Genomic DNA, 17,260 nt, shown 5'->3' with positions numbered 1-17,260 from the left:
ATGCGTGCATAAACACAAGCGCTGATTGAAATCTTATTTAAGTAGGATAGACTAAAATGTACTGTTTGTTCTTTGGTTCCTTCAAATATCTGTAGCACACAGAAAACACTGGTAATACAGTACTCTGTGCTCCAAAACATGTAAGCATCAGTTGAGGGGGCCTATTTGTCAGAATTAATGTAATAAAACTTAAATTAGTACCATGCATTTCCAACATAACTTAAATATACTGCACTCTCACACACTGGTTTTTACTGCTCATGACAACACTGTAATGTACATAAAACATTTCTATGGCAAACAAGCTGTTGCACTGCATAGCAAGATGGCCCAACTGGTTTAAACCGACCATTTATGAAGTAAAGAAGAACACTTAGCACACTGGATTCTCAACACAGCACAAAAACACAAAACAGGTAAAAGGCTGACTTGCCAATAGCCACATTTATTCTTACCCTTACAGTAGGCCTCCTGTATACCTGTTAGTTAAAATACAGATATTATCCAACAAGTCACGTATTCAAATCCTACATTTGGGAAATACCACCTACAGGCCCATATTACTAGAAGCATACCAATGGCCATGCTATTCTTTACATGCTCACTTGTGACACAGTTAAATAGAAATGAATCATGAGGCCCTATGTATCCAGGATGATAGGGTAAGCAAAACAAATCAATACACTTCCAAGGTTGGTGCAGTATGGTGGGCTGAATAAACAAACCCAAAGGGTGGAATATTCTGGCAGCAGATCTTGTAATACTGCTTAAGGAAACATCAAGATCGCACAATTGTTTGTCTGATGTTTAAAAAGATTTTAATTTGTGACAGGGAAAAAAAGGTATTGGTGATATGCAATACTAGTCTATTCCCAGAAGATGCATTAAAGTTAATGGATATGACTAACTTAGATACATTAATTTCAGTGGGTCTACTCCAAGTAGGCCTTAACTGAATGCAACCTACACACTTTAACAAGAGCATGTGTTTCCACTGCTTCTACATGCATTAAAAAATATGGAGCTGAAATAGGCTTCACCTATAATTCGATCAAGGGCAGTTAACCTTTATTTGGCCCAAGGGTGACACTGAATGTATAAAACCTTCTGGAGATCACAAACCCTGATGGATGTGGCCACCTTAAACACACACACATGCCATAACCCCACACATCAGAGCTACACCCTTATTCAAAGTGCTTTGAAAAACAGAGTGGTCTTTGAGGTGGGGGGCGGGAGAGAGTGTGCAATGTAGTTTCCCTCCCCATGTGCAAGTTTCCTCTGCAGTGCCCAGTGCTGCAATTGGAAAGAGGTGGGGTTACAGAGAGAAAATTCAGGTCAGCAAAGGACCTGTGACCACCATCGCTGCTAGGTAATCAAAGTGCTCTGGAATAAGGAAGGAGTGCTCGAATCTGTTAGCAACATTAGCAGGAAGAGGAGAGGTGCTTCATTCAGTCCTCCTGCTGCTGTTACTCTGCAAAAAAATTGTTTGGGGGCTGGCAGGCCAGAGGAAAATACTGGGTGGGCCAATTCAACCTATTACGGGGGCGGGGACGACAGTTCACCATCCCTAAATTAAATAATAATGTGCAAGCTTTGTGTACCTATGCTTAACTGACAACAGATTGTATCTCAGCTTGATACAATTTAAATTTACTCCTGAAAATTTCTTAGAAGTGAATATATATCATACCATAAATAATGTGTCCTTTATTTTTGTCCACTTTAGCCTTTTTAAATAATCAGAAACAAATGTCTCCTTCTAGCCACCTTATAGGTAGGCCTCGAGCACCCAAGCTGGCAGTGCATAGTCCCTACCAAAAGTTACAGCAAGAAAGATGAAAAGGAAGGAGACAGTCATGCTCTGTGTGGGCCCAAGATATTCTTTAAGACCCATGGCGGAAGGAATCAAATGATAAAAATCACAGGGACAACATGGCTGTCCAAACAAAGAATAAAAAATGTGGGTCAGAACACCATCAACTTAGCCAACAAATAATCACAAAACGGATGTCCTAATAATAATAACTAGAGGCGTGCTTTCGCTAATGGGGCCTCTTGCTGCTGCTGCTGCGCCGCAGGCACACGATTTCCATTCTCATCCTGGGGCAAAGTTCTCAACTTGAGGTAACTCTTCCAGGTTAGTGGAGTATGTAACCTGAAGCGTTTGTAACCTGAGGCGTTTGTAACTTGAGGTACCACTGTATAGTCAACACACATTGGGTTTAATGGCAGGTGGGATTGCCAAGGTCTTTTTTCCTAGATGTCTGCCATCTTTCCACTCCCTTTTTTTAAATAAAAAAATGGTAAGTGCATAAAGCTGAATGTGCAAAAGTTAAAGGCACATAAGCTGTGAGATACTTGTACTTATTCCAGATACACCTGGCATTAGCAATTTGCACCAGTACAAGAGCACTGACTGTTAAGTGGCTCAATCATCTATACCTGACAGTGCTGACTTTAAAAGATTCCTCTCTTTTCAAACGTGTGTGATATTTGCCAAAAACAGAGATATGTTAAAATAAATTCTGTTCTTGAGGACTGCACCAGAATTCCCCAGTACATTGAATCCAAGCTCTAAAAACTCAGATTCCACAGGTAACGTACAATAGCTGTAATGCCAAAATTGCCACATTCATTTATCCAAGGCAGCAGCCGTGGTCCAGAGAAAGCATTACATTTTGCTGCCACATGTTACAGAAGTTCCAAGTACAAAATTCTGACTGCTTCTATAGAGAAAAGCACACAAGAGGAAAATTTTAAAAATAGAATCTGATCAAGCATGCTTCAACGGATTCATCTCTAGGTATAGGAACAATCTATTTCCTATTCACGGGAGTTTAAAAAGTTTCCTACTTCTAGAGAGAATCTACTGCCTTTTGAATCCACAAAACACTGGTAAATGACTTAATTTGCTTGAAATGAAACAAGACAAATATTCATTTGGCTGCTTTACTTGAAGAATGCATGGCAATTTGCTCGCTTTTTAAAATCAAAAAGCAAAGGTGAAAGATGAAATAAAAGTATTTTCTCACAATCAATCACACTGAAGACCCAAACTAAGTGGCATTTTTAGATTTCAAATGGCACTAACACAAAAAGGTAACAGTTTATCAGATCTAACTGCTTCACATATAAAATCTTACCCTTTCATGTTATCATCTTAACCCTTTTCTCTGATGACAGAAAGATACATTTTTTGTTTTTGCTCTCCATTTCCTATGCATATCTTATTTGGGGTAAGGGCTGATGTGGCACCATATACATAAATTAAAAGAATGAATAAATAAGACTTACCCGGTACTCTCTGGATACACTGTCTGAGGGTACAGAACCTGAAATCTGACTAGAAATTGTAGCAGCAATGAGTTGCTTGCACCATTCAACGTGTGATCCTGTGGGGCTACAAGAACAGAATATATAACAAGTTACTTAGCAGAAGATTCTTACTTTATAAATAACTACTGAACATTTAGATTCTGCATTAATTGTTTAATTCAGATGATCCTTCAAACCATGGTTTTACAGATTAGAAATGAACCGCACATTTGCATGACCACTCTCTGCCCCCTCATGTGCAGATTCCCTTCTCCATTTCCATGTTTCCTTGACAGTAACATCCAAAAGGGAAAGACTATAGTTAGCACTAGCTGCAAAAGAAAGATTTTGAAAATGCACTTCAAACCATGTTTTCAAAATAGTAGTCTGGAAGTTAGCCTCAAACATATTTTGCCCAACAGACATTACAGCAAGCCAATGCTTGGAGTGAGTAGGAAACCATCCCACTTATAAAGCAGATCTAAAACATTTTCTCGTCTTTTCAAGTGATGTAATTAAATGTGGCCTTATTTATATTAAATCATCCTGCTTTTTCTTCTTGCTCTCCCATTTTGAGCACTCCTTATAATAACCCAGAAATGGGGAAACTGGCGTATGTGAAGGCAGAGGCAATTTTTGAAGAAGTACTGTATTTTTCGCCCTATAGGGCACACCAGCCCATAGGGCGCACTTATTTTTTTGGGGGGGGGGAATAAAGGGAAAAAAATTATTTCCCCCCTGAGCCCCAAAGAGCAAAGAAGCCATGACAGCAAACGGGATAGATCCCGCTAGCTGTCTTCGCTTTGTTTTTAGCCTCGGGGCTGGGGGTCCGGGAGCGAAGGCGAGGTTGCGCTCAACCTTGCCATCGCTCCCGGAGCTTGCTGCTATCCAAAGCCCGGGGAGTGCGGCGCTGTAGCCCACTGCGCACCCCGGGCTTAGGGCAGCTATCCGCAAGCCTGCGGCGCCCGGCAGGAACTCCCGCCGGGCTCTGCAGGCTTGTGGTTAGCTGCCCTAAGCCCGGGGTGCGCAGTGCTGCGCTCCCCGGACTTCGGGCTGCAAGCACCTATCCGCAAGCCTTCGGAGCCCACAGGAGTTCCCGCCGGGCTCCGCAGGCTTGCGGATAGCTCCCTGAAGCCTGCATTCGCCCCATAGGACACACACACATTTCCCCTTCATGTTTGGAGGGGGGAAAGTGCGTCCTATAGGGCGAAAAATATGGTATTTTAAAACATTAGTTAATTTTTCTATTGAGCAGACAAAAACAATTAACAAAAACAAACGGTGCAAAGAATAATACTAGGAAAGTCTTCTGACTTGAAAAAATAACTGGACAACAAGAGGAGAAAACTGATATCTGTTTAAGCATGAACATTTGTAACTAGAAGCATACAGATTATAGACCAAGTAGGTTTTTAGGGTTAGCAAATCCCAGGATTTTAACTGGATGACCCATTAAGTCTTAGCAAGAGGTTCTTTCTTCAAGAATGCCTAAACACTCAGGAAAAACACGAAAGCAATTTCCTGAAACATCCTGAAGTGGTTTGGCATCAAAAACTGAGAAGACTGCCAGATTCTGGGAAGTGATGTGGGAATTTGAGATATGCTACAACCAGTTTCAGCTAGTGAAATATTGAAAGGAATGGAGACAATGAATTTTCAGTAACTTATTCTATGGAAAACAAACTTTCCTCAACCTAATGAAAGTCCACAATAAAGGGCAGGTTATATAAATGAGTCAATGTTGTTGAGAGTTGTACTAGAACTGGGGAAATCAAATTTCAAATTCATGTGGCTGATGTGGGGTGGATTTTTCCCTGAACTTTATTTCTCTTTTTTAAAAAATATGTCTCATTGGTTCATTAGTAACAATGAATGCAAATATATTAAGCAAGCTGAGCAAAATGTCAAGGTTGTATTTGTTTCTCAGGTGATTGTCCCTAGTAAGTATGTGACACATTGTGAGAGGTTAAATACTTCTGGGATATGGACAATTTTTTTAAAACCTGGGATACTTTCTGTTAGCTCAATCAAAAATTACAACTAAATTACACATATTAAATTAGATCAGTCTGGATTAGAAAAATTTTCTGATGCAATTTGAAAATATTCTGATACAAGTTACCCAACAGAAATTTTTCAAATTATAAATTTTATGGAGAACTCACACACCACTCCCCACTTCCTTTCTGCTCCCTCATCCCCTAGTGCCTATGCCTCAGGTGTGTGGGACCTCATGCCTGCATGCCAAAAGTGGCCCTCCAGGCCTCTCTATTTGGTCCTAAGAACACTTCCCAAGGCACATCTCCTCTTCTCTGTCTACTCCACCTCTATTTAGCCCTTCCTGTGTTGCTTCTCAATGTCTATTTTAGAGTAAGTCCCTTGGGTTTGGGACTTAAACCATTTTTTAAAAAAAAACAACAACACTACCATGTACGTCAATATTGTTATATAAATAAATAACACTATTTGGAGGGGAGTTGTGAGGAAAGGGGAGATGGAGGGACAGCAGTTTGCCTAAGGCTGCCTAATAATAAGTCCATAGCAGAGGCAGCATTTAAACTGGGGACTTCAGGGTTGGCAGCTCAGTTCCTTGTCACTATATTGCACTAGTTTATAGGATACACCATTTAATATCATCATACCCAATAGTGATTAATACATGTACTAAACATTGTATCATTTAACTATTATTTTTAATAGTAAACTTCCAAATGACTTCTAGGCAGTTTATAAAGCATAAGAACCAACTACACAATACCATTAAGATAAAGAATAATTAAAAGTACACAGCAATTAAAATAAACAATCAAACAATCCCATTAAAACAGCAGATCAATTATAACAGCAATTAAAACAGGAGGATCAGTTCAAGAAATCACAGAAACAGCCTTTTAATTCATATTGCTACATATGAATCCTCTGGTATGTCAGGAGGGAGTGCATGCCACAACACTGGTGCCTGCACAATTCCCACCAAAGTGATGACCAGCTTTTGAAATTAATAGGTTATTTAGTAGTATGCAGTAGCCAAGCATCTCTCTCTCTGTGTGTGTCTCTCTCTCACACAGAGACTCATGTGGAAGTTGGAATGGCACCGGATCCCTTGAAACCACTATCAGCTGCTCAGGGGAGCTCTTCTAAAGTCCTTCTGGGCCTGATTATAGAAGCATAAAACTGTAAAGTTGGAAGGGACCCCAAGGGTCATCTAATCCAACCCCTTGCAATACAGGAACTAAAGCATCCATGACAGATGGCTACCGAACCTCTGCTAAAAAACCCTCTAATGAAGGAGGGTCTACCATTAGTTCACTTCTCTCATTCAATCTCATAAAATGCTGGAGGGTGCATTTATCACTAGCCTCCACAAAGCAGGATGTGTCAAGTTTGGCTATTTTCATGTGTATATCCACAACCACACATACACATACACACACACACAAATTCTATGTGGGCTTTGGCAAAACATTTGATGAGACTCTGTAGCGCTTCCTTGGAGTGTGCTGTCAAGGCTGTTATCTGCAAACATAAGGACCCACCACCCTTTTTTCTTGGCCCCTGCCACTCCTGGAATGGATGTGCACCCTGTCTTCAGCTGAATGCATATGAGCAACAGGGAGAAGAATGTGCCAAAGAGAATTGGGGCGAGAACACAGCCCTGTTTCACATTGCTCTTTTTAGAGAAGGCGTCAGAAGCTGTCATACTGGACATTGATGCACGTTTTCATTGAAGGACACAATCATCTTGTGGAGGTAGGCATCTAGTCACATTGTGTATCCACAGCAGTGACCAGAGGAGGAATGACCACTGGCAAAAGCACAGAGAGAAGAAATGCCATGGTGCATCTGTAGCAGCAAAACTTCATCTGCCCCAGCTGCAACAAAACATATCTCTCCTGTATCGGACTCTACTGGCAGAGCAGGCACTGTAACTCTCCAACCATTCGACTCCACCCTCAAAGGCACACTCTTCCACTGCCTTCCGAAACAGACGGATGCCAACAACTATACCTATACATATATACAGACACACAGAGACATAGGTGCATACATGCATATAGTATACATATATAGTATACACACACAAATACACTCTCTCTATATATTATATATATTATACTTATTATTATTTATTTCTATACCACCCTCCATCCAAGGATCACAGGGCAGATTACAATACAGTGGTACCTCTGGATGAGAACGGGATCCGTTCAGGAGCCCCGTTCGCATCCTGAAGGCGAGCGCAACCCGCGACTGCGCGTGTCGCGATTCGCCGCTTCTGTGCATGCGTGTGACGTCATTTTGAGTGTCTGCGCATGCGAGAGTGGCGAAACCCGGAAGTAACGCGCTCCGTTACTTCCGGGTTGCTGCAGAGCGTAACCTGAAATCGCTCAACCTGAAGCACATTTACCCGAGGTATGGCTGTATAAAAATGTAAAAATACATGTATAGTATACAGAGATCTTCTTTTTCTTCTTCTCTGGCAATTGCTTTAGCTGAGTAAGATTCTCTTCCATGAACATGGTTTTAAGGACGAGTCTGTGACTATGGAGCAGTGGCGTAGCGTGGGTTGTCAGCACCCAGGGCAAGGCAAGTAATTTGCGCCCCCTAACCCGTGGATTTGTGCCCCCTAACCCTAACCCCCAGATGTTGTGCCCGGTGCGGCCAGCCCCCCCCTGCACCCCCACGCTACACCACTGCTATGGAGGCCAGTTCTGCATCCACATGTCCTTTCAAAGCAGGGGCATAAGTTTCTGGGTGGGAGTTGATCATGGTGAGGGTTTGCCAACGGCCTTCCTCTTGGCACCTTTCGTCCTGACTTCAAGCGTCTTCAAAGCCCATGGGCACCTTTGGAAAAGGCTGCTCTCCCATTGGAGCGCTTGCAGGCCAGTGTTTCCCAACTGTCAGTTGCATTTTTTTTGAGAGAGTCTTTAAACCTCTGTTGTTGACCACAGGCTTTACGCTTTCCATTCTTAAGTTGGTAATAGAGTAGTTGCTTTGGAAGAAGATAATCAGGCATCCGAACAACATGCATGCAGACACACACACACACACACACACACAGGCATACACACGTACATATATGCATACACACGTACGTATATGCGCACATATAAATGCACACGTATATAAACATGTGCAGACACCTTTGCACGCGTGCACCCACGTACCCACCCCATCCCCCACCCCTTCTCTCTCGTCTACCGATGCTCTTATAACGAAAGGGACACCAGGAATAGGGAGCGGCTTCCCCTCCCTCCGACAACACACAAGCCAATCTCCCGGAGCGTGATGAGAAGGCAGCCGGCGAGCACAAAGCGGCGGCGCTGCCACCCCCGCCGCCTCCTCTCGGGGCCCGACCCTCCCGCCCTCACCTGTCCAGGGTCTCCACACTCGGCTGGCGAGACCCGGCGGCGCTCGACGACGAGGCCGCCCCAGTCGCTGCAGCCGCCGCGGCCGCCCCGGGCCCGGTCACCGACGCCAGGCGCGTGGGTCTCCTGAGCGGGCCGGCGGGTCCCGCTCCGCTCTCGGCCGCCGCCGCCGCCGCCCTGCCGTCCATGTTGCCGGTGGCCGTGGAGTGCGGCCGCGGGCGAGCGGGCAGCGGGGGCTTCCTGCTCTCCGTCCTCGCTTCCCGGCCTGGCTCGTGAGGAGAAGCAAGGAGGCGTCGAGGCGGCGGCGGCGGCAGCCGGGAAGCCAACTGTCACCTGGCGGAGGCGGCCGCCGAGGCAGCGCGCGGCGGGCTCCCTACCCACAGGCCTCCGCGGCAGGAGCACGAGAGGCGGTTGCTGAGGCGGCTGAGGCTGCGATCCTTCTCTGAGCTGAGGGGTGGGGGTAGAAAAGGGCGGGTCGGGCGGAGCCAGCCGACGGAGCGTTCGCATGAGGGGGGAGCAATGTGCCGCGGCCGCCGTCGAGATTTCAGCCCCGTTCACGCGGCGCTTGTGTGTCCCCGCGCCGGCTGCGCGCAGTCCCTACTCGGAGTAGACCCGTTGGAATCCATTCCCCACCCCCACCCCCTGCTTCGACGTGTCTGCCTGCTGCTTCTCGGGTGCTTTTCCTCTGGCCATGAGCATGATTGGAACGGCAGATCATTGTTCTCGCTTTTCTGTCCCATTGGGATGGGTTCCCGCCACCCTCGCTTTTAATTCGTCCCATCTTAGCCCCCCCCCCTTTCTTCCCTTATGCCTTTTAAATCGGCGGATGACATTTGCTGTGCGCAAATGGGACTCTCGAAATCTCCACCCTGTTTGTGGTGAAATGGAAATTTGAGCGAGAGGTTTCTCTCAAGGCAGCGGTTCTAAAACTTTTTTTTTTTTAAATTCCCCTCTCTGGGGCACACTTTCAGAATGAAAATTGCCACGCCGGATTTTTTATTTATTGGTAAGAAAACCATTGGGAAACGAAGAGGCACAACCCAGCAGTACTTGCTTTATAACACAGGACACGACTGCTTTGCACTATGATTGGTTGACATTGGAGAAAGTATAAAACAATGCTGCTGCATAAGAACATGAACGATTTCCAAAATATATCAGTAAACGATCCTCCTATTTTCTAAAAAATATGTTTAGAGGTACACCCTACTCATCTTGAAATACTGCCCCTCAATGAGGCCAAACTTAGATTTACAAAATGTTTAGGGGTATGCGAACCCCTTCGTGTGTCCCCCCCAGAAAAAAGCACTGTGTATATGTGTATAGAAACTCAATGAGAGGTGTGAACTTGCTTTTGCCAGGTAATTCCATTTATGTTAGGTCTACTTTGCTATTAATGCCAGGGTTGCAGGTTATAACTGTATAGGGCTGCATATTCCTGCATTGCAGGGGGCTGGTATAGACTACTAGAGGGTTGTCAGGGTCCCTTTCCAACTCAACAATTCCATGATTTATAATATGTAGTGTGCGCCTCACACTTTGGCAAGCAGAGGGAGTTCTCCAATAAGGGTCTTACCAGGTGGTTGGTTTAGCATCACTGCACTAAACTGAAAGTATAAAGGGGATAAGAAAGGTGCAGATTAGGAGGGGGAGGGAGATTACCATTTCATAAGATTTCCTGAATTTGCTAACCAGTTATAGTGGAAATCACAAAGGACCATCAGAATCCCCAGGTAGTTTGTTGATGTTCTCTGCCTGAGATGCTGAAGCTAATACAGAAGATCCATCTGTCAAGGCTCTTGGGAGCTACCAATCCTTGATTTAAAGTAAGAGCACTCCTCACCACAATACTATTAGTGAAAACAACAGGTAATGTACCTCTCACCAGCACTGAACCCCTTAGATTTTGTAACATCCTCCCTCCTTCACATGTGGCAGAGCAGAAAGGAAACGCATATGCTAAAAATAAACAGCACTCACAGCTGCTAATCACATGCGCTTAACTGTTCGATGAAGGTGGCTTGCATCTTCAAAATGAATTCAGGCACTTAAAAATCAAATTTCTAATATACTAGCCCATTTCACAGTCCACCGTCAATTCAGCAAGCCACTAACCAAATTAAGAATGCCCAATATAGCTGTAACTTTTAAACTTACAAAGCTTGGTGATCATTAATGTTATAGCAAGAAACATGGTTTTGACCTATAAAGCCTTGTGGCTCAGAACCCCAATGCCTCAAGGACTACATCTCCCCATATGAACCAATCTGGACCATGCGTTAGCCATCCAAGGTCCTTCTCCATGGGCCCTCTCCAAGGGAGATGTGGAGGGTGGCAACCTGAGAGTATACTCTTAGTGGGTGGTTCCCTAGAAATGGATAGATGGGAGACTGCCTGCTGCTTTCCGTGAGACAACTCCTTCTGGGGAGGCAACTAGCAGTAAATCTGATCCTGACCACACCTCCAGAGATATGTCAGAGCCAGCATGAGCAACCTTGCAGTCACAGCCCAAGTGAAGGAGCGCCGAGTCCCAGAACTCCAGCTTCTTGTCGCGCAAACACTCTGCCCCACACTCCAAAAGAAAGGTACAGAAGGTTGTACTGCTTGTTACAGGGGTAGACAAACTAAGGCCCGGGGGCCAAATGCGGCCCAATCGCCTTCTCAATCCGGCCCGCGGACAGTCTGGGAATCAGTGTGTTTTTACATGAGTAGAATGTGTCCTTTTATTTAAAATGCATCTCTGGGTTGTTTGTGGGGCTGACCCCTGGCTTGTTAGATCAATGTATTAAGGTTGCACTTAGCCATGTATATTACCTCTGGTGTACGTTCTGAACCTTGTAACCTGTAGTTTGTCTAATGTACTGATCTGATTAAGCATTAAAGCCTTTGGAAGAATGGAAGTTTGGAGTTCCAGTTCTTCGTAAGGTGGGGAGGGCCAAGGCACCTGGGAAGAGCAGTCTATAAACTGGGGCTGCTACAGAGAAGGCCTCTTCTTTATCACCACCCTTCAGACCTTCCTTGGAGCTGGTTCAATAAATTCTGTTCCATACAGTGTGGGCCCCTAGGAATGGTGTATAGGATTGGGCTGTTTGCTACCCAGAAAAGAGGCATAAAGAAATGTTCAGCTTTTTTATTTCATATGACTTAAGCAGGTATTAAAAAATCAAGTTATACTTTCCCAAACATTAAATTCTCTAAAATTCAGGACACAGCATCACCTGTGGTGGTAGAAACATCAATCAATGGTATGCAGATAAGGAGAAGGCAAATGTATTTAAATCTGTTTTACAATACTCCCCGCTTTGCCGCAACCCCCCACCCCCTAGTTGAGCGTGTAGTGTTTTACTTAGTAAAAACAAGCAAGATAGCAATTAATCCACACTAGACAGTATGAAACATACATGATGTTTTAAGGGTTCCCGTGAAAAATGAGATGCTTAAAAACTGCAGGCAAACAAAAGGCAATTATATCAGTCTGCATAGTTTTTCAGAGTTTTATACTCGGTCATTTAGAATAGGCTGATGGGATACGTGAGTTTCCTTGTAATTCAAGTTATGCAGTTCATCTCAGATTTGTTACCCTTACAGAAAACAACAAGCCATGTACATGTGCAATGAGATAAAGACAAAAGAATCAAAGGTGTGTGAAATTTAGAGGACAGGTATCAAGTGGAAGGAAATAAATCATGCATCAACTAGTGGAATTTATTACTAGTACTTCAGTCTATCCCTGAAGAAGTAGTGCAAATTTATCAGTATACTATTAACCGTATTAATGTGCTCTGCTTTTCTTTTAATGAAAATATACTATTTCTAAAATATCCCAATGTCCTCTAAAACTAATAAATTTATAGTATTTTATGGACTTTGTCTTCAGTCTTTGAAACCGAAAATATTTACACTTTACAAAGAAAATAATACTCCAAACATTTCCAATTAATTTACAAATTATTCCTAGGATATCCTTGCCACCTTACATTTTGTAGATCAAAAATTACACATATAATAATTTACAAATGGTAGACAAACACCCTCAAAGTGTCAAATATGTTGAAAATAAGTCACGTTAGCTGCAAACAGTTCTTCACAAATCCTATTCTTCAAGATATTCTGAACTGACCAAATATCACTTAATAAACTGTTTATCCTAAATAAAATGTGGATTAAAATATCAAGTTGCAAGGTCTGTGCTGACTTCACAAGTGCTTGTAATGTTTTTAAATGATTACTGAAAGGAATTATAAAATTTAACAAAAAACTGACATGAAGGCAGACAGCAAACCGAGTGATCTGCAACATTTAAATATTTTCAGTGCACTCCCTATTTTCTGCATATTGTTTAATATATTTGAGAAAAATACTAATTTATTATGGGAACAAGTTATACAAGCTCACACATTATGTTCCATCTCATAAGGCTGCTGCTCTGAATAGGCACAAATTTAAGTCATGATAGCTTACCACTATCACTGAAATAAGTTTTCAGTGTAAGAAACCATATAAAACTAGTCCACACAGTAATTGATCCTCAAGAGCATGTGCCCTTAACAACTTTGCTTCTTACACCACAGGCTTCTTACATGTGCATATGATTCAGCAAATTTCTCATTGGCATCAATGGCACTTTGCTCAATATATGAACTTAAACATGCATTTTAAGTCTGAGCAGGAGAGCCTATAGACAAAAATGAATTCATACTGTCTTTAAAAAAAGATGATGGCTATTATTGAAAGCGTTAGCTATATCTATTTGGATTGCAGTAGGAGGGGAAAAAACACCTTTAAAGATATTATAACTGCTAGTTGGATGACATTTTTCCCAGGCAAAAGTTTGTGAAAGGCACATAAATCTATTTTTAAAAGCCCACTTGTGTTCAAATCCTCTCCTATAGGGACAAAGATTTTAGGAAAAAACTCTACATAAGGCATCAATGTTTTCCTCTTGTCCAATACATCAGAATAAGCACCACTTATAACAATGTTCAAAGAAAATAATCCAACCAGTCTCCTTCAAAAGTGAGTTTGCACGTGCGACATCATCTGTGAAGAAGATGAGGAGGAATTGGGAAATCTGGGGTTGTTCGCAATTTGCAGTTCTTCTAGTCGTCTCACGTAGTCATCGCGCAATGCCAGTAGCTCCATGTAACGCTGTTCCACTGGATTTGGCTGCTAGACACAGTTGAAAGATTTTAAAATATGTTATTTGGACTTTGCTGAAGATACAGAATAATCCAAGATTTGATAGCTAAATCAGATCCAAGACCTCCATCTTCAAGTCTATATGTGTAGAGATGACTGGCTGCATTCAGATATTATACTTTAGCAAGATTTAGCAGGTTCATGCATTTCCCTCCCAAATGGGCTCAAGGAAGAATTCAAAAACTTCTGCTTTTTGTTAAGAGTAGCTTGCTGCGCCACCTACTCAGAGCTATGGTTAACATCAACTATTTATCTTGTTTTTCACCAGTAAAGGTTCCAACATCAGTTTTTTAAAAAGGCAGTATGTGCCCCGAGGCTTACAATCTAAAAAGACAAGACACAAAGGGAAAATAGATGGGGCGGCGCGGAGAGGAGATAAGCAAACTGAGGAACAAGTTATTCTAATGTTGCAATGACTGGCTCGGGTGGACAAGTTCAAGAAAAGTTGCCAAACACTGTCCATCTCTCAGCTGTGCCAGCAGAGTATTCCCACTTCCTTCCTCCGCTGCAGCCTGTTGTAATTGTTGCTGCCAGGCAACACGGGATGGGAAGATGCCGCCTCATTTATTCTCTTCCCTCCTCTTATAACAGCCTGTAGTTAGTTCTCTATGGTTCCAAAAGCAAGACTTATTTTAAATCAACTATAATGAATTAACCACAGTTTGTTAGTATGGATGAGATGACAAACTGTAGTTGACTAGGAGCAGAAGCAAAAGTTTCCAGGCTTCCTAGTCCTAGCCCTGCAGGAGGAGAGGGGAAGGTGATCTGTCTAAGCCTTGGAGCAGGTTAGATTGATCGTAGTTGAGAATGACACCAGAATTCCACCTTTCAATGAGGTCTTTCTTCAGGGTGACATTTACTTACACACTTACACACACACACACACACACACACACTTAATACAAATAATGGCAATACATGAAATTTCTCCAAGCACTTTGCTTTCCTAGGCCCTTTCAATAACAAATCTCTTAAAGCAGAGCCTAAGTCCAGCATTGATCTGCCTCCCCAAACCCTTTATCTGCTTGCTATCAAGCCAAGGAAGAGCACAAACGAGACCAGATAGTTAACGCCATTTGCGGAGGTTGGGCAGTCATTCCAGTGAACTGGGCTGCACCACCTGCCCTAAAATATTTAAATGTCCCCATTCCGAGTGCTATGGTTATGTATGTGGCTAAAAAGAAACAACTTTACATATCTCTCTCCCAGTAAACTAATTTACAGGTGTGTTTTTATGTTCTAGAACGCATTTCTTTTCTATCCATGCAAAGACCTTCAAAGCAGGCACACTGGATTTATAGTGTCTGCAACTCTGAATGGCATACAGAGCATTGCCTGGCTTTCTTCCAACCCCCAGCATGCTGTAAACACAACTGGAGACACAGTACAGAAAAACGCTGCCTTGAGGCTGCTGCTGCTTTCCAGTGGATTGCTGATAAAGACTGCTTGTTAAACACAGACGCTCTCTTCTCTCTTTGCTCCCAGCTGTTGTACCAAATATTGAGGCTAAGAAGTATCAAGTGTATCCCATCTTTTTCTCCTCAGTAGATCGACTTTTACACAGTAGTTAACCAGGAAGAGAAGTACGGAATGCTTGAAGAGCAGCCAGAAGGGGTTCAATACTGAGGCAGAAAAGGGGATACTTACACTTAATTTTATTTACGGCTATTAGCCCATAAAGGGATTACTCACCTTGCATTATAGCTTTCTAATTCCCCAACCCCAAGCACATTCCCATGGCACGTACTTCCAAATAAATGTTCTTATGGCTGGCTTCCAGTATTACCCCAAAACAGGGAAGCAGAGAATATAAGTCCTGCTAAATCAGACCAGGGCCGATCTACGTTCTCATAGCGGCCAACCCGCAAACTACGAGGAGCCCAAAAAGCAAGATATGAATGCAACAGCACACTTCTGCTTGCGATCACCAGCAACTGAGTTTCAGAGGCACGCTGCCTCAGATACTGGATTTAATATAGCCCTCATGGCTAATAGCTACTAAGAGCCACATTCTCCCTTAATTTGTGACAGGGTGACAGCCTTCACTGCATCTTGTGGGAGGGAATTCCACAGTCTAACTGTATATTCTGTGGAGAAGTACTTTATCTTGTCTGTCCCCCAATCTCCCATCATTCAGCTTCCTTGGATGATTCCCAGCTTCTAGTAAGCATAGCCTTCCTCATTTTCGCAACACCATGCACCTTTTTATACTCATCACATCCCTCCTTATTCATGTTCGCCCCCCAAACAGCTACAAATGTTGTAGCCTATAACACCTTTCCTTTCTTTTTTCCCCAAATCTTTTTTATTAAATCTCCCTAAATCTCCCAGAACATTATACATTTTTGAACCTTTAAAGTTTCTATTTGACATCCCACCCCCATTTCCTCATGTGTTTGGTTTCTACAACATACAAAAATGAAGGGGAAATGTGTGCGCGTCCTATGGGACGAATGCAGGCTTTCGCTGAAGCCTGGAGAGCGAGAGGGGTCGGTGCGCACCGACCCCTCTTGCTCTCCAGGCTTCAGGAGAGCCCCAGCGCCAGCCCCACAAGGTCGGGGGACAGAGGGAGGCGGAATGCCGCCATCCCGCTGTCTCCCGAAGTGGTTTGGAGGCTGGCGGCGGGGAGACCCCGCGGCCAGCCCCGCAAGCTCTGGGGACAGTGGGGAGGCGCAGCACGTCTTCCCGCTGTCCCCGGACCTGATCTGAAGGCAGGCGACGGGGAGAAGAGCGCTTCTCCCCGCTGCCGGCCTCGCAAGCTCTGGGGACAGCTGGGAGGTGCAGCTGTACGGGTGATACTTTAATATGTAATCATTTTCTGCAACTTTTCCAGCTCTACAAGGGTCCTTTTTGAGGTGCAACAGCCATAAGTGTATGCAGATGTATTATTACCAAGGAGGCAGGCTTAGTCGTTGCTTAAGAACTAAACCTGCTTCCAGGTCTGGGTCCTGACCAGAAGGATACTGGAATCAGCAAGGGAAACCCACATGACCTGAAAGTGTTGCTGTGCAATGCCAGGTCAATGATTCATAAGACCACTGCCATCCATGACCTGGTTGTGGATGGGGGACTTGACCTGGCATGTGTGACAGAGACTTGGTTGGATGAAGCAGATGGGCCTGTTCTTGCCACTGCTTGTCCACCAGGTTTCTCTTACGCACAGCAACCCAGGTCATGTGGGCGGCGGCGGGGGGGGGGGGTGCAGTGATTTTTAGGAAGTCATTAGTTTGCACCAGGCGTCCTATTGAGAAGACCCAGTTTTCTGAGTGCATGTTCTGGAAGTTGGGCAATAGGGGCAGTACAGGATTCCTTTTGGTGTACTGACCTCCCTGCTGCACCAAGGATTCCCTGCCCGAGCTGCTTCAGGTCGTGGC

General features: G+C 43.8%; 2 protein-coding genes across 7 annotated transcripts in view; both read right to left on the bottom strand.

The window, feature by feature from the left end:
* Positions 1-9,313, bottom strand: part of MTMR1 (myotubularin related protein 1) — a 58,818-nt gene extending 49,505 nt beyond the window's left edge. For 2 of the 4 annotated variants that reach the window (XM_083486418.1, XM_083486420.1), the window contains exons 1-3: positions 8,691-9,313; positions 3,298-3,403; positions 456-479 (exon numbers count right to left, since the gene is read on the bottom strand). In XM_083486418.1, the coding sequence (XP_083342544.1) occupies positions 456-479; positions 3,298-3,403; positions 8,691-8,875 (315 nt within the window). In that variant the 5' untranslated portion in view covers positions 8,876-9,313. The remainder of the gene's footprint in view (positions 1-455; positions 480-3,297; positions 3,404-8,690) is intronic. The other 2 variants (XM_083486419.1, XM_083486421.1) reach the window with 1 other exon arrangement.
* A 2,489-nt stretch (positions 9,314-11,802) lies between these two features.
* The window catches only part of MTM1 (myotubularin 1), a 41,976-nt gene continuing 36,518 nt past the window's right edge, over positions 11,803-17,260 (bottom strand). For 2 of the 3 annotated variants that reach the window (XM_083486427.1, XM_083486428.1), the window contains exon 15: positions 11,803-13,856. In XM_083486427.1, coding sequence (XP_083342553.1) covers positions 13,698-13,856 — 159 coding nt within the window. In that variant the 3' untranslated portion in view covers positions 11,803-13,697. The remainder of the gene's footprint in view (positions 13,857-17,260) is intronic. The other variant, XM_083486429.1, reaches the window with a different exon arrangement.

Source organism: Podarcis liolepis, assembly GCF_965112155.1.
Source record: "Podarcis liolepis genome assembly, chromosome: Z".
Classification (NCBI taxonomy): domain Eukaryota; kingdom Metazoa; phylum Chordata; class Lepidosauria; order Squamata; family Lacertidae; genus Podarcis; species Podarcis liolepis.
Note: the sequence above shows the minus strand (reverse complement) of the source record. Positions and strands in the feature narration are given on the sequence as shown.